General features: G+C 49.7%; 1 protein-coding gene across 4 annotated transcripts in view; it reads left to right on the forward strand.

The window, feature by feature from the left end:
• The window catches only part of LOC142465200 (tetratricopeptide repeat protein 5-like), a 59,802-nt gene that overhangs the window by 29,788 nt on the left and 11,918 nt on the right, over positions 1 to 18,096 (forward strand). For 3 of the 4 annotated variants that reach the window (XM_075569202.1, XM_075569199.1, XM_075569201.1), the window contains 3 exons: positions 5,506 to 5,638; positions 5,724 to 5,935; positions 15,126 to 15,216. In XM_075569202.1, the coding sequence (XP_075425317.1) occupies positions 5,602 to 5,638; positions 5,724 to 5,935; positions 15,126 to 15,216 (340 nt within the window). In that variant the 5' untranslated portion in view covers positions 5,506 to 5,601. The remainder of the gene's footprint in view (positions 1 to 5,505; positions 5,639 to 5,723; positions 5,936 to 15,125; positions 15,217 to 18,096) is intronic. The other variant, XM_075569200.1, reaches the window with a different exon arrangement.

Consider the following 18,096-nt stretch of genomic DNA (forward strand, 5'->3'; position numbering starts at 1 on the left):
CTGCTCTCCCCCTCACGTGCGCCGCTACCGGAGAGGGGAAGCGCGGCGCGGGACTCCCCCTCACGTGCGCCGGCTCCCGGACGGAGGGGAAGCGCGGCGCGGGACTCCCCATCACGTGCGCCGCTACCGGAGAGGGGAAGCGCGGCGCGGGACTCCCCCTCACGTGCGCCGCTACCGGAGATGGGAAGTGCGGCGCGGGACTCCCCCTCTCGTGCGTCGGCTCCCGGACGGAGGGGAAGCGCGGCGCGAGACTCCCCATCACGTGCGCTGCTACCGGAGAGGGGAAGCGCGGCGCGAGACTCCCCATCACGTGCGCCGGCTCCCGGACGGAGGGGAAGCGCGGCGCGGGTCTCCTGCCACTCTTGCCCCCCCCCCCCCAGCTTCCCGAACTCACCTCCTGCCCCAGCCAGATGCCACGGGGTCAAGGTAAGTCACCCACCGTCTCCCACCCACGCACTGTCACCCAGTCACCCACCCAGTCACCCACACACCCACCCAGTCACTTTCACCCAGTCACCCACCCACCCAGTCACCCACCCACTCACTCAGTCACCCACTCACTCACTCAGTCACCCACTCAGTCACCCACCCATTCAGTCACCCACCCACCCACTCACTTAGTCACCCAAAAACTCACTTAGTCACCCACCCACTCAGTCACCCACCCAGTCACTTTCACCCAGTAACCCACCCACTCACTCAGTCACCCACCCACTCAGTAACCCACCCACTCACTCACTCAGTCAAGCCACCCACCCAGTAACCCACCCAGTAACCCACCCAGTAACCCACCCACCCAGTCACCCACCCACCCAGTCACCCACCCAGTCAGTCAGTCAATGTCACCCACCCAGTCACCCACCCAGTCACCCACACACCCACCCAGTCACTTTCACCCAGTCACCCACCCACTCACTCAGTCACCCACCCACTCACTCAGTCACCCAAAAACTCACTTAGTCACCCACCCACTCACTCAGTCACCCACTCAGTCTCCCACCCAGTCAGTCTCCCACCCAGTCAGTCTCCCACCCAGTCAGTCTCCCACCCAGTCAGTCTCCCACCCAGTCAGTCTCCCACCCAGTCAGTCTCCCACCCAGTCAGTCTCCCACCCAGTCAGTCTCCCACCCAGTCAGTCTCCCACCCAGTCAGTCTCCCACTCACCCACCCATTCAGTTTCCCACTCACCCACCCATTCAGTTTCCCACTCACCCACCCATTCAGTTTCCCACTCACCCACCCATTCAGTTTCCCACTCACCCACCCATTCAGTTTCCCACTCACCCACCCATTCAGTTTCCCACTCACCCACCCATTCAGTTTCCCACTCACCCACCCATTCAGTTTCCCACTCACCCACCCATTCAGTTTCCCACTCACCCACCCATTCAGTTTCCCACTCACCCACCCATTCAGTCTCCCACTCACCCACCCATTCAGTCTCCCACTCACCCACCCATTCAGTCTCCCACTCACCCACCCATTCAGTCTCCCACTCACCCACCCATTCAGTCTCCCACTCACCCACCCATTCAGTCTCCCACTCACCCACCCATTCAGTCTCCCACTCACCCACCCATTCAGTCTCCCACTCACCCACCCATTCAGTCTCCCACTCACCCACCCATTCAGTCTCCCACTCACCCACCCATTCAGTCTCCCACTCACCCACCCATTCAGTCTCCCACTCACCCACCCATTCAGTCTCCCACTCACCCACCCATTCAGTCTCCCACTCACCCACCCATTCAGTCTCCCACTCACCCACCCATTCAGTCTCCCACTCACCCACCCATTCAGTCTCCCACTCACCCACCCATTCAGTCTCCCACTCACCCACCCATTCAGTCTCACCCAAAACCACCCACCCACTCACCGACCCCACCCACCCACTCACTGACCCACCCAGTCACCGACCCCAGTCACTGACCCACCCAGTCACCGACCCTGAAAAAGTCACCCAGTCACCGACCCACCCACCGACCCAAAGTCACCCACCCACCCAAAGTCACCCACCCACCCAAAGTCACCCACCCACCCAAAGTCACCCACCCAAAGTCACCCACCCAAAGTCACCCACCCACCCAAAGTCACCAACCCACCCACCAACCCAGAGTCACCCACCCACCCACCGACCCAAAGTCACCCACCCACTGACCCAAAGTCATCCACCCCCCGACCCAACTCACCCACCCACCGACCCAACTCACCCACCCAACCACCGACCCAAAGTCACCCACCGACCCAAAGTCACCCACCGACCCAAAGTCAAACCGACCCAAAGTCACCCACCCACCCACCGACCCAAAGTCACCCACCCACCCACGGACCCAAAGTCACCCACCCACCCACGGACCCAAAGTCACCCACCCACCCACGGACCCAAAGTCACCCACCCACCCACGGACCCAAAGTCACCCACCCACCCACGGACCCAAAGTCACCCACCCACCCACGGACCCAAAGTCACCCACCCACGGACCCAAAGTCACCCACCCACGGACCCAAAGTCACCCACCCACGGACCCAAAGTCACCCACCCACGGACCCAAAGTCACCCACCCACGGACCCAAAGTCACCCACCCACGGACCCAAAGTCACCCACCCACGGACCCAAAGTCACCCACCCACGGACCCAAAGTCACCCACCCACGGACCCAAAGTCACCCACCCACGGACCCAAAGTCACCCACCCACGGACCCAAAGTCACCCACCCACGGACCCAAAGTCACCCACCCACGGACCCAAAGTCACCCACCCACGGACCCAAAGTCACCCACCCACGGACCCAAAGTCACCCACCCACGGACCCAAAGTCACCCACCCACGGACCCAAAGTCACCCACCCACGGACCCAAAGTCACCCACCCACGGACCCAAAGTCACCCACCCACGGACCCAAAGTCACCCACCCACGGACCCAAAGTCACCCACCCACCCACGGACCCAAAGTCACCCACCCACCCACGGACCCAAAGTCACCCACCCACCCACGGACCCAAAGTCACCCACCCACCCACGGACCCAAAGTCACCCACCCACGGACCCAAAGTCACCCACCCACGGACCCAAAGTCACCCACCCACGGACCCAAAGTCACCCACCCACGGACCCAAAGTCACCCACCCACGGACCCAAAGTCACCCACCCACGGACCCAAAGTCACCCACCCACGGACCCAAAGTCACCCACCCACGGACCCAAAGTCACCCACCCACGGACCCAAAGTCACCCACCCACCGACCCAAAGTCACCCACCCACCGACCCAAAGTCACCCACCCACCGACCCAAAGTCACCCACCCACCGACCCAAAGTCACCCACCCACCGACCCAAAGTCACCCACTCAGTCACCAACCCACCCACCCACCCACTCAGTCAAGTGTCACCCACCCACACAGTCACCCACACACTCAGTTAACTCAGTCACCCACCTAGCTGTCAAGGGGGGGGGGGACATACATACAACAAAGTTAGAGCTTGTATACACAACTTCTCTTGGCTATTGAAAGGTGATGAATCCCTAACTTTTTGATCCTTAATTGCAAAATGTCTTTTGAGAGTAAGTTTGCGTATGAAACTATTCAAATCCACAAACAAATCGAAAGAATTGGGTCCTGAACAAGGTGCAAATGTCAGGCCTTTGTTGAGGGATCTGATCTGGAGTGAGGATATGGGAAGGCAGATTATGAATACCATTTGTTTTCCGCAATGGAACCTAGTCGTCCATTCTCCTTCCTTTTAAAGAGTTCTACCACCTCCTAACTCCTCTTCTCTTTTCCCCGATAAGGTGAGGAATACTGACGTTTGATCGATTCCCAGTGCATAGTTCCTCTCTCTTCTTGGTAAACCCTGTATCAAAGTTTTGTCTAAAAAACAAACAAAAAAAAACATATTAGAAGGGTTAGATAAATAGTAAAAAATATAAGGTTCCCAGCACACAAAGAGAAAGCAAACTGATAATCAGCAAAGGGTATATATTTAATGTGTATGCACAAAAATGATGCAAATATAAACACCACCATAGGTGCAAATGGCACCTTAGGGGAAAAAGGGTACTCTGGAGGCGGGGTGTGTGCAACAAGGGGAGGAAACCAGAAGTGGGGGGGAGGGGTTGGGAAGGAAGGGAAGTGGAGGGAAAAACAACAAATGGGGAGGAAACAAATGAAAAGCAAGTAGAGGGGGGCAATGTTTCGGGGGATGAACTCCTTCTTCTGGCCCGTTCCCTACGGTCTGGATGACCACAGGTACTTCCCTCTCCCTTGTTCCAAACCTCCAAAAAGTGACCCAAGCACCAGGCTCACTAGGTAAGAGACTATATCCCAGAATGAATGGGGGAGTATTGCCTGTCAATGTCCTGGTTGCACAGTCCTTGATATGAATCAGTTGAGAGGGGAATGAGCCCAAGTCTACCCGTATGTGAGTCCAAGTAGCACCATGCAAAAGGGTGGAGCAAACTTGCTCAACCACATTCAGAAATCACGGATACACTGCAGCCATCTAGGAGACTCTCTTGTTGGTATACAATAAACCAACAGATGCAGTTACCTCCACAACTCCAGCTTCCATCCCACTCATGCAAAGCAAGGTATTTACACAGCCAGGCTATAAGATACCACTGCATATGCTCTGACACTGAAGACAGAAACGGGCATTTAACAACCCTGACCGAATCGTTCAGAATGGATACAAGCCAAAGACTTTTGCCAGAACTATTACATCTGCACTAAAAGCCTCACGAGACCACCTGCTACAATACAGACAGAACCTACCACACGCATACCACTAGTGGCCACATACAACCCTACCTTAGGGGGCACACGAAAAATAATCAAAGTTCCGCAACCCATGCTGGCAGAGGATGTGACATTAAAAAAAATCTTTCCCAAACCTCCCATTCTGGTGTTCCGGCAACCACCAAACCTCAAACAGAAATTGGTCAACAGAAAACTTCATAACGAACTTAAAGACACTGATAATGGCACAAAACCGTGCAACAACACACGTTGTAAACATATATGCCAAGATCCCACAGCCAGTCACAACCATGAAACACTCAATATTAAAGGATCATACTACTGCACATCCAGGAATGTAGTATACTGTATATGATTCAAAAGCAGTCGAAAGCTTGTCCTATGACATAAACTTTTAGTCCAAATAAAAAAGGTATCACCTAATACTGAAGTACTCATTTATTCTGCACTATATGTGCGTGTGTGTGTGCACACTTTTCTCATTTCATGGTTTTATTAATGTAGGCTATATGTATTAAAAGTACATTTTTATAATAAGGAAGGTAATCTACAGAGAGCAACCATAAGGATACTTTTCTTTACACAAGGTCTATAATATGTTTATTTATCCCATCAAAACACAGACACGAAGGTTAGCGCAATAATTTTCTTTATTGTTACACAGTGCATCAGTGTTTGTTTTCTGCGCAGGTATACCTGTATGCTTCTGAACAAGACTCAGTCATTGAGGTATTTTATTCTTTTAGGAACTGGTGGACAGGCTGTACTATTTCCGTGACCACTATTTTGAGGCACACAGCGTGGAGGGGGCTGGGAGGAAGCAGCAGGATGTGGTGCAGGAAATGGAGAAAACCATCCTTAAAATGGAAGATATAGACGGTAATGTAGAATTGAGAGTGAGTTAATCCCTTGCCAGCTGGTGGGGCCCATTCTTTAATATTTTTTTTTGTCCATAACCTTTTAGATGGCTGGAAGAACAAGGCTTTCTTCCTGATGCTGAAGGGAAAGGCTTTGAATGTGACGTCCAGTTACAGCCAACAGGCCGAGGACGCCCTCTCGAAGGCTGTTAAACTGGACCCAGGGCTGGTAGAGGGCTGGAATCAACTGGGAGAAGCGTATTGGAAGAAAATGGATGTGGCATCTGCCAAGACTTGCTTCTCTGGAGCACTGAACCATGTAAGGTCCACAGGAGATGTGGAGTCTTGCCTTCCCGCTACAGGGGAACATAATGGCAGAGGTGGTTCTCTAGGTCTGTGCAGTATACACACAGCGACAGAAGTAACCTAGGACACACTGAGTCGGTTTGTCACTAGAGAACCCTCCTTTCTAAATAAGGGTTACATAGTTACATACATAGTTACATAGTAGATGAGGTTGAAAAAAGACGTAGGTCCATCAAGTTCAACCTATGCTAAATTTAGACAACAGATACTTTATTCTATATCTATACTTACTTATTGATCCAGAGGAAGGCAAACAAAAAACCCCATTAAGGGGAAAAATTAATTCCTTCCTGAATCCAAGTCGGATTAATCCCTGGATCAACATCCTTCCCATGTATACTTATTTGGTATATCCCTGTATACCTTTCCCATCTAAAAAGATGTCCAACCTTTTTTTGAACAAATCTATTGTATCTGCCATCACAGTCTCCATGGGTAATGAATTCCACATTTTAACTGCCCTTACTGTAAAGAACCCTTTCCGTTGTTGCTGGTAAAATTTCCTTTCCTCCAACCTTAAGGGATGGCCCCGAGTCCTTTGTACTGCCCGTGGGATGAATAGTTCTTTTGAAAGCTGCTTGTATTGTCCCTGAATATATTTGTATACTAGCTGAGAGACCCGGCGTTGCCCGGGATGTAATTTTGGGGGGGGGCGTACAACAGGGTTAGGCTTCCCCCCCCCCTTGACAGCTAGGTGGGTGACTGAGTTGACTGAGTGTGTGGGTGACTGAGTGGGTGGGTGGGTTGGTGACTGAGTGGGTGACTTTGGGTGGGTGACTTTGGGTCGGTTTGACTTTGGGTCGGTTTGACTTTGGGTCGGTGGGTGGGTGACTTTGGGTCGGTGGGTGGGTGACTTTGGGTCGGTGGGTGGGTGGGTGACTTTGGGTTGGTGGGTGGGTGACTTTGGGTTGGTGGGTGGGTGACTTTGGGTCGGTGGGTGGGTGACTTTGGGTCGGTTTGACTTTGGGTCGGTGGGTGGGTGACTTTGGGTCGGTGGGTGACTTTGGGTCGGTGGTTGGGTGGGTGGGTGAGTTGGGTCGGTGGGTGAGTTGGGTCGGGGGTGGATGACTTTGGGTCAGTGGATGGGTGACTTTGGGTCGGTGGGTGGGTGGGTGACTCTGGGTTGGTGGGTTGTTTTGGTGACTTTGGGTGGGTGGGTGACTTTGGGTTGGTGGGTGGGTCGGTGACTGGGTGACTTTTTCAAGGTCGGTGAGTGGGTGGGTGGGGTCGGTGAGTGGGTGGGTGGTTTTGGGTGAGACTGGGTGGGTGAGTGTGAGACTGAATGGGTGGGTGAGTGTGAGACTGAATGGGTGGGTGAGTGTGAGACTGAATGGGTGGGTGAGTGTGAGACTGAATGGGTGGGTGAGTGTGAGACTGAATGGGTGGGTGAGTGTGAGACTGAATGGGTGGGTGAGTGTGAGACTGAATGGGTGGGTGAGTGTGAGACTGAATGGGTGGGTGAGTGTGAGACTGAATGGGTGGGTGAGTGTGAGACTGAATGGGTGGGTGAGGGTGAGACTGAATGGGTGGGTGAGTGTGAGACTGAATGGGTGGGTGAGTGGGAAACTGAATGGGTGGGTGAGTGGGAAACTGAATGGGTGGGTGAGTGGGAAACTGAATGGGTGGGTGAGTGGGAAACTGAATGGGTGGGTGAGTGGGAAACTGAATGGGTGGGTGAGTGGGATACTGAATGGGTGGGTGAGTGGGAAACTGAATGGGTGGGTGAGTGGGAAACTGAATGGGTGGGTGAGTGGGAAACTGAATGGGTGGGTGAGTGGGAGACTGAATGGGTGGGTGAGTGGGAGACTGAGTGGGTGGGTGACTGGGTGGGTGGGTGACTTTACTGACTGGGTGGGTGGGTGGGTGACTGGGTGGGTGGGTGACTGGGTGGGTGGGTGACTAAGTGAGTTTTTGGGTGACTAAGTGAGTGGGTGGGTGGGTGACTGAGTGAGTGGGTGACTGGGTGAAAGTGACTGGGTGGGTGTGTGGGTGACTGGGTGGGTGACAGTGCGTGGGTGGGTGACTTACCTTGACCCCGTGGCATCTGGCTGGGGCAGGAGGTGAGTTCGGGAAGCTGGGGGGGCAAGAGTGGCAGGAGACCCGCGCCGCGCTTCCCCTCCGTCCGGGAGCCGGCGCACGTGATGGGGAGTCTCGCGCCGCGCTTCCCCTCTCCGGTAGCGGCGCACGTGATGGGGAGTCTCGCGCCGCGCTTCCCCTCTCCGGTAGCGGCGCACGTGATGGGGAGTCTCGCGCCGCGCTTCCCCTCTCCGGTAGCGGCGCACGTGATGGGGAGTCCTGCGCCGCGCTTCCCCTCCGTCCGGGAGCCGGCGCACGTGAGGGGGAGTCCCGCGCCGCGCTTCCCCTCTCCGGTAGCGGCGCACGTGAGGGGGAGAGCAGGAGGCCCGGCCCGCGCTTCCCCTCTCCGGTAGCGGCGCACGTGAGGGGGAGAGCAAAAGGCCTGGGCCGCGCCGCGAGGGGGGAGGAGCCTGGAGTTTGCTGCTGAGCAGGAGGGCCGCAGCGCACGGTGAGGGTGATGGTGCGGCTGGGGATGTTGCGGAGCGTGGGGATTTGGGTGAGGTGGGGGGAGAGAGTGAGGGGCACCGGGAGAGGAGGGGGGGGGGTGTGTGTGGAAGGTGAGCTGCAGTCCAACTGACGGGGGAGAGTGAGGGTGTGTGTGTGTGTGTGAGGGGGGTGTGTGTGTGTGTGTGTGAGGGGGGGGGTGTGTGTGAGGGGGGGGGGTGTGTGTGAGGGGTGTGTGAGGGGTGTGTGTGTGTGTGTGTGAGTGTGTGTGTGTGTTTTTGCCCGTCACTCTGCCTCAGGCCAATGAGAGGTGTGCGGGGGCGGGCGGGCCAAGGGACCAATGAGATTGCCGCTAGGGACGCAGACATACAGTGCTTTCAGAAATATATAGTAGATAGTTATCATATCCCCTCTTAGACGCCTCTTTTCTAATGTAAATAAATCTAATTTAGCTATCCTCTCCTCATAAGTTAGAATGTCCATCCCCTTTATTAATTTGGTGGCTCTTCTCTGCACTCTCTCTAGCTCCATAATGTCTTTTCTTAGGATTGGTGCCCAAAATTGTACTCCATATTCAAGGTGTGGTCTTACTAATGCTATGTAAAGGGGCATAATTATGTTTACTTCCCTTCCATCCATTGCCCGTTTGATGCAAGATAAGATCTTGTTGGCCTTTGCAGCTACTGCATGACATTGGGCACTATTGCTAAGCCTGCTGTCTACAAGCACTCCTAAATCCTTCTCCATCAAGGATTCCCCCAATATATCTCCATTTAATTTGTAAGTCGCCTTTTTATTCTTGCATCCCAAATGCATAACCTTACATTTATCTGTATTAAACCTCATTTGCCATTTACCTGCCCACGTTTCCAGTCTCTCCAAGTCCTTCTGAAGAGAAATTACATCCTGCTCTGATTCTATTACCTTTCACAATTTAGTATCATCAGCAAAGATGGAGACTTTGCTCTCGATCCCAACCTCAAGGTCATTAATAAACAAGTTAAAAAGCAGGGGTCCCAGTACCGATCCTTGAGGTACTCCACTCACGACTTTAGCCCAACCTGAAAAAGTTCCATTTATGACAACCCTCTGTTGTCTGTCCTTTAACCAGTTTTCAGTCTAGGTGCATATATTATTACAGTACTGAGTCCAATTTTCTTTATTTTGTACACCAACCTCTTGTGTGAAACCGTATCAAAAGCCTTTGCAAAATCTAAGTAGACCACATCAACTGCATTACCCTGGTCTAAATTCCTACTTACCTCCTCAAAGAAACAAATAAGGTTAGTTTGGCAAGATCTATCCTTCATAAATCCATGCTGACTATTACTAATAATTTTGTTTTCCATTAGGTATTCCTGAATATTATCCCGTATTAAACCTTCAAGTAGTTTCCCTACGATTGAAGTCAGGCTTACAGGTCTGTAATTCCCCGGGTGTGATCTAGCTCCCTTTTTAAATATAGGCACCACATCTGCTTTACGCCAATCTTGTGGTACTGAGCCTGTGGAAATGGAGTCCTTGAATATTAAATATAATGTTTTGGCTATTACTGAGCTTAACTCCTTGAGAACTCTTGGATGTATGCCATCGGGGCCAGGTGCCTTATTTACTTTAATTATTTCAAGTCGCTTATGAACTTCTTCCTCAGTTAACCAATTTTCATTAATATGGAGGTTGTGGCTTCCTCCTGAGGCACTACTATTGAACTTGATTCTTCCCTGGTAAACACAGAGGCAAAGAATTTGTTTAATACCTCTGCTTTTTCCTTATCTCCAATAATCTGCCTACCCATCTCACACTGAAAGGGTCCTATATTTTCTTTTCTCGTTTTTTTGTTATTACGGTACTTAAAGAACTTTTTAGGGTTGACCTTACTTTCTATTGCAATCCTTTTTTCATTATCCATTTTTGCTAATTTAATTGCCCTTTTGCAATTTTTGTTACATTCCTTAATTCTGATACGATGTCTCTGTCCCTTCTGACTTAAAGAATCTAAACGCCTTCCTCTTCTTGTCCATTTCCTCCCCTACCTGTTTATTTAGCCACATTGGTTTTGACTTATTTCTTTTATACTTATTACCCAAGGGTATACACTGATAAGTGTGCTTTTCTAACAATGTTTTAAAGACTGCCCATTTATCTTCTACATTTTTCCCTGCAAAAACATCATCCCATTGTATTACTACTAGATTAGACCTCAGTTTATTAAAATCTGCCTTTTTAAAGTTTAAAGTCTTTGTTGAACCCAAGTAATCTGTTTTTTGATCATTTATTTCAAATGAGACCATGTTATGATCACTGTTACCCAAATGTTCCAGGACTTGAATATTTGTTATTACTTCAACATTGTTTGATATGACCAAATCCAGAACTGCCCCTCTCCTGGTTGGTTCATCAATAATTTGGGTCATATAATTATCTTTAAGCACCCCCAAAAACCTGTTTCCTTTTGTTGTAACGCTAATCTCATTGCCCCAGTCTATGTCTGGATAATTAAAATCCCCCATTATGCAAACATGACCCAGTTTTGATGCCTTCTCCATTTGCAAAAGTATTTTAGCTTCCTCAATCTCACAGATATTTGGTGGTTTATAGCATATTCCCACAAACATTTTCTTTATACTTTTACCTCCACTGCTAATTTCTATCCACAATGTCTCGACATTTTCATCATTCCCTTCATAGACATCATCCCTTATAATAGGTTTTAGATCTGGTTTAACATATAGACATACTCCACCTCCCCTTATTTTTGTTCGATCCTTCCGAAAAAGAGAATACCCCTTTAAATTAACTGTCCAGTCATGAGTTTCATCCCACCATGTTTCAGTAATGCCTATGATATCATACTGCTCCCTTGTAGCTATTAATTCAAGCTCCCCCATTTTATCTGTCAGGCTTCTTGCATTAGCAAGCATTTATTTAAGTTTTTTTTCAGCCTGTACTATTATCTTATCTGCTCCTTCCTTTCTGCTCCCACTTGGTTTAGTCTTTAGAAGTTTTCTAGTATTATCTCTATTTACTATGGGTATCTCACTGCTTGTCAAACTTGCACTTGCACCCATTCTACCTCCATACCACCTTGTATCCTCATCTATTCCATTTGGTTCATTATCTGTTTCATTCCCCTCCCCCCTCCATCCTAGTTTAAAGCTATTATTAGGTGGTGTATGTGTATACATACACACACACACGTACGTACATGGCTCGAAAAATTATTAAGAAATACCACTCGCCCGAATGTATTTTTATTGGACTGTAACCCCCTTCCCTCTCTCACTTGACCTACTGGCAAATCTTATCGGCGGCATCTCCTGGCATTCTCCTGCGTCTCCCCCAGCAATATGACCATGGATGCTACGTACTGCACCGACACACTTTATTCGAGCAAATACCCAGTATGTACCTGGCAGATACCTGGAATGCGCCGCTCCTCACCTCTGACAAGCCCCGTTGTGTTTGCCTTCCCAGCCTGGGTTCATGCCTGGCTGACGGGCGGCTGATCTGTTAAATGATAATGATTAGGATTTAATAGGCTGCAATGCTTTGCGTGTCTACCAGATGGCATAAATTCATGAATTGTAATGCAGTATATATATATATATACTGTGCAGTATTGCAGCCAGCGGGAATAAAATGCTTCAATCCCTGCTTGGAAAATACCTCAATGCACTTGGGCAGAAAACAGTCACAAACCTCAATACACCCGGGTATACCCGAATTCGTGGGACTAGCCGAGCTCGAATAAAGTGTGTCGCCAGTGTAATGTCACAAGGCGTCGAGTTGTCATGGCAACGTGACGCCGCATAAGTTCGTAGCGGCTCTTTGTCATGGCAACACAGCATCACTTGACGCCGCACAGCCATTTTCATGCGAGTTGCAAGGGGGGACGCAGGAGAATGCTGGGAGACGCCGCCGGCAAGTCTCGCAAGCGGGTAAAATGCACTCGGCCCCGGGCGAGTGCATTTGTCGAGCCATATACCTATCTATCTCCCACTACAGGATTACACTATTAGTCTGTTCCTACTATTACTAGTACAACTAGTCATTAGGTCATTAGTACTTTGCATACTGCTCATGGGTAGATTCACACTTTTAATTATGTTGATTTTATTTCTTTTACGGGTATTTCTTTTTTTTTTTATCCATCTTTCAGTTTGGCATTCATTGTATGTACTCATACCATTAAAAGTAAATGTATAATTACCCCATGTATTCATTTAGTTAATTGAGTGTAGCACACAGTGATTTCCTTCCTGGTGCTTTGTTTGTCACATTACAAAGTTATACATAGGGGGCGATGCACTAAGCAGTGATAAGTCGTTTTAGGAGCGATAAGTGGCTTTTAAGGCCGATACAGGCTGCTGCGTGACTCACTAAGCAGTGATAACAGCGCTTTATCGGCCTTTTAAAGACATTTTTCCAGCCCCGCGAGCAAAACAAGTCAGATCGGGAAAAAAATGGCAAAACGCGCCGTTTTTTGCCAGGCCGCGTGATTCAATTAACAGTGATAACTACATCTGACTTTAAAAGCACTCCACAATTTCGCGCCAGCTAAAGGCTGGTGCAAAAGCAATGAGGACAGTAAAAAAAGCATTGTTTACCTTTTTCCGGCACACCATTAATACAACAGGCCGGCGGGTGTCCCCGGGTGATCCCCACGGGAGTCCGTGGGCCCTCTGGTGATCCCCGCATCAGTCCGGGGCCCTCAGTGATCCCCCGCAGGAGTCCAGGGGTCCCCGCTGGCCTGCGGTACCAATCGTGGGCCCCCCAAAAAAGAACAATACTTTTAAATAAATGCCCCCCCCCTGCTCCCTGACACATACAGTACAGTAATGGGCAAAATTACTATTATCCAGATATGGATAATAGTGCATTTGCCCATTTAAAATATAACTTTAAGCAGCATAATTAAGTTATTAAGTCTTACACTCACCCCTGCCAGGCTGCCACGATGAAGGCCGTCCTCATCCTCATCACCGTCCATGGCCTCCGTTGCTACAAACAATACAGAACAATAAAAAAAAGACTCTAATGTCCCCTAACCCCTTAATCACGGAAGCGGTTAGTAACCGCTATAGTAATTAAGGGGTTAACCCACCCTCCACCACTATCAACCCGGTAGGCCTAAACACCCGTCCTTTGGGACAATACCCCCTTCACCCACCCCTGCTACCCACAATACAAAAAATACACACAGCCCTACTACCCGCCTCCTATGCCCCCAATAAACCATTACAATCTATCTATATTATATTTATATTATATTATTTATATATATATCAAGCTTAAGCCTATAGGGAACCATGTTAAAAATGGTTATTGAGGCAAAAAGTGACACTGTGTGCTCATTTGCATGTCATTTCCCAGAATCCCTTGCTGCAGTGGAAGTGCTGTATGCTGTATGCTGGGTGATAATGGGGAAAGGCGGGGTTGCAGACCTGACTAAGACATGCAGATGAGCATACTGTTGTATTTGCATATATATATATATATATATATATATATTTCTCAAACCGTCGTATGTGTGTTTGTCTGTCCTGTCCCTAGGCATTGGACCTTTGGCCCGTCACTCCGCCTCAGGCCAATGAGATGGTGTCACGGGAGACGCGCTTAATAACACATTTATATTTCGTGGGTCCTGATTGAGCAGAACAGGTTGAGCAAAATAAACTGATATTTATTCCCTTGATAGGCAAACACACGACAACTGCAGAATAAACTTAATAATTACACTCACGGGTAGAGAAACAGAGGATAATGTCCAGAAAGATGCAAAGCACCAGAAGATTGTCCTTTAAATAGTCCATTTGCAAATTGCCAAATAAATAGCCCCAGTCCAATCCTTTTGTGAATGGGCAAAGTCTTTTCTGGTTCTCTGGGATTTGCTGGAATCCCCAGGGCTAACGAAATCCTGAAGCAGGGCAAGTTTCCTTGTTGCGATGTTTTTAACCCCTTGGGTTCTGGAATCGTAGCCGCTGTACTTAGGTCTTATCCGCTTGAAGAAATCAGGTACCAGCAACAACAAAAACAGGAATCACCACGGAATGAGGGGTATAGGCCTTTTTAAGGACAAGGGCCTGTGAAGGGATACATTAGCCTCATCCCATTGGCAAGGAATTATCTTCCTCCTATCAGAACCTGCCAGGTCACATGGGCCAGTCCTACAGCCAGCTCAGGTATCTCTGAGCATGCTCAGTAAGCAGCTTGGTAGCACTGCTAAGTAAAAAGGGGCCACTCATTTCTGGGGACGCAATGTCTGAAGTTTGGGTCCCGAGGTGTGAAATATCCAGGAGGAGTAACAGGATCTGCTACTCATAAACATCCTGATTAAGTGACACTTTACGAATCTGGGATCTTTCATCCCAACAGGGGGCTCCTGTATGCATAACATTTGGTCCTTACTGCCTTACAAAGGCAGGCAGACAAAAAAATAGCACCCTGCCTGTACATTTTAAAACAGGAACAGAAAGGCACTTCACTGCAGGTAGAGATTAGCCTGCAAAATGGGGACAGCCATGCATATAGAATTAACCCCTTCATCCCCAACGCGAAATAGGGGTAACCAGCTGAGCCCACTGCCTTTATTAATGCGCTGATTACCCCCATTTTCGCCACAGATGGCTCCCTTGGCCCGCCCGCCCCCGCACACCTCTCATTGGCCGGTGTGGTCCAACAGTGACACACACACACACACCTCCTCCCGCCCAGGTAAGTAACTAAACCGCCACCTCCCCTCCCAGAGCACACCCCTGCCGCCGCCTCAAACCCCTGTGCCTTCCGCTGCCTCAAACCCCTGTGCCTCCCGCTGCCTCCAACCCCTGCGCCTCCGCCCTCCCTTCCCGCATTGCCACCAAGCTCACACCCCAGCCGCTACAGTCAGCGGGGGAGCGGACAGCCGGCCGGGGGAGCGGCCACAACACGCTGCCTCCCGCCTCAGATCCACGGAGCGGGCGGACGGGTGAGGGAGCGAGCGGGCGGACGGGTGAGGGAGCGAGCGGGCGGACGGGTGAGGGAGCGGCCGACGCATGCACGCGCCCCCGTCTGCAAACGTCCACAACAAACGGAAGGTTTCGGGGGGGGGGGGGGGACAGACGACCAGCAGACAGTGGGGGAAGGGGGAGCAAGCGGCCACATGATACATTAATTCTCACCTCCCGCAGTCACCCCACTTTTCCCCCCCACTTCCCTCCCCCCCACTTCCCCCCCCCCACTTCCTCCCCCCCCACTTCCCTTCCCCCCCACTTACTTCCCTTCCCCCCCACTTACTTCCCTTCTCCCCACTTCCCTTCCTCCCCCCCACTTCCCTTCCCCCCCACTTCCCTTCCTCCCCCCCACTTCCCTTTCTCCCCCCCACTTACTTCCCTTCCACTTCCCCTCCACTTCCCTTCCCCCCCACTTCCCTTCCCCCCCACTTCACTTCCCTTCCCCACTCTCCCCCTCCCCACTCTCCCCCTCCCCCCCCTTCACCTCCCCTCACCCCCCCCCTTCACCTCCCCTCACCCTCCCTTCACCTCCCCTCCTTCACCGCCTTTCGGCCACCCTCCCGCCTCTGCCTTTCACCCGCCCTCCACTCACACCCCTGCGCCACACAGCCGCCGCACGCACTGAACAGACACCCGCCACACTCGCCACATTCCCGCCGCCTCACACCCTAGCAGGACCCCGACCCACAGCCAGCACTCACTACCCACGCGCCACCCGTACTGAACACCCACCCGCCGCCTCACACACGCTCACACCCTAGCAGGACACACGCCTCACATTTTTACATCACTTATGTCACCAAAATATACATTGTACTGTGGTGTGTTTACAATAAACCATTTTTATACAACATCGTATTACATTTTCTTCCATCTTTCTTTTCAACATTATTATCCAACCTTTCCAACAAATACTCAACCTATTGGTCCACGATTTATAAATAATACTACCTATTACGGATTTACATCCCAGGCAACGCCGGGTATTTCAGCTAGTATTTAATAAACAACAATACCCACCCACCCTGTGCCCAAACATTAAAACCATTATTTATTTTTTTACACACAGGATTAATATAACAGGCCGACGGGGGTCCCCGGGTGGTCCCCATGGGTGTCCGCAGGCCCCACAGTGCACCTGAGGGGTTCCTATGGGTGTCTGGGGGCCCGGGTACTCCCCGCTAGGCTCCGTGGGCCTCCAGGTGGTCCCCGCGGTGTCCGGGTCCGTGGGTTTGGGCCCACGGGTGTCTGGGGGTCCCTGGGTGGTTCCCAGGCAACTCCCCCCCCCCCCATCACCCATTCATTGGTACAGTGGGTACATCATGCTCATATAATATGGGCATGATTTACCAATATAACAAGAAATGGTGAAGGATTAAAAAAACAGGCCCAAATAAAAAACATTACATGGCCAAATCAAACACAGCACATACCAAAATAAAAACACAGCGCATAGCAAAATAAAACACAGCACATAGCCAATTAAGATAATAGATAACAAATGCCAATAAAACAATTGAATGGCACAGTGGGTACATGAGGCCCATATAATATGGGCATCATTTAACACTATGCAAGTCAATGTCAACCTAAAATAAACAATCACAAACAAAATCCAATGCCATTCAAACAATCAGAAAATAAAACAAATCAAGAAGTAAACAGAACTATATTACCACCAATCAATTAATCCAATCCAAAATAAAGACCAAAATTCACAATTAAAACAACAAAACCATTATGAAATTAATGAAAGCTCAAAGTTAACACCATTCGCCAAAATCTAACTACCAAAAAGAAGCCACTATTAAAAAGAAAGCACCCCCCTGAAATAAACTATTTAAAATACCACTAAAAATTACATCTTACTAAATAATGAAATTTAAATTGGCCAAACATTTCTAAGCAAAGAAGCAAAATACATTTAAAATACATAAAAACAAGCATTTGCAAAAACAACCACTGCTTGTCCCCTGTATGTATGTATTTCCAAAGAGACATACATAAATACAGTGGCAATGAATGGGAATCAAAAAAATAAATAAAAATAAAAAACCTGTAAAAGAAAAATAACATACTTTCAATTTTTTTACTTACCTTTTTAGATGTCTTCACCCTCCGATTCCCAAAGACACCCCAAGCTCTCGAACCAATACTCAAACAGGAACAAGCCACAGGTAAAAAAAAATCCAAAGTCTTTTTCTTTCTTTTTCTTCATTTGTAATTTGAAATCCAATTTCGTGGTTTTGGGGGTCTTCTTCATCTGTATCTTCTTCCATCTTCGGTAGTCACGCCCTTGAGGTCCTATAGGAGGAGGAGGAGGACCTTCCTCCTCGGCTTCTTGCCGTAAAATGAGGCGACATAGGCTTTTATAGGCCTTTGACGGCAAATGGTTCCCATGGCTTTGATTGGCCAGTGAAAACCATGTGCTTTTTTTTTTTTTTTGGTGACGTCATGTTAAAGAAATGAAGCCAGCCAATCAGAATGGCTGTGCTTCTTTTCCCTTTAACATGACGTCATCAAAAGCAACATGGCCGCCGTCACATGGTACTTGAGCCAATCTGATTTGTTGTTGTAGATCATGTGACTCCTTTTGGATGACGTC

This window comes from Ascaphus truei, chromosome 13, assembly GCF_040206685.1.
Source record: "Ascaphus truei isolate aAscTru1 chromosome 13, aAscTru1.hap1, whole genome shotgun sequence".
In the NCBI taxonomy this organism is placed as follows: domain Eukaryota; kingdom Metazoa; phylum Chordata; class Amphibia; order Anura; family Ascaphidae; genus Ascaphus; species Ascaphus truei.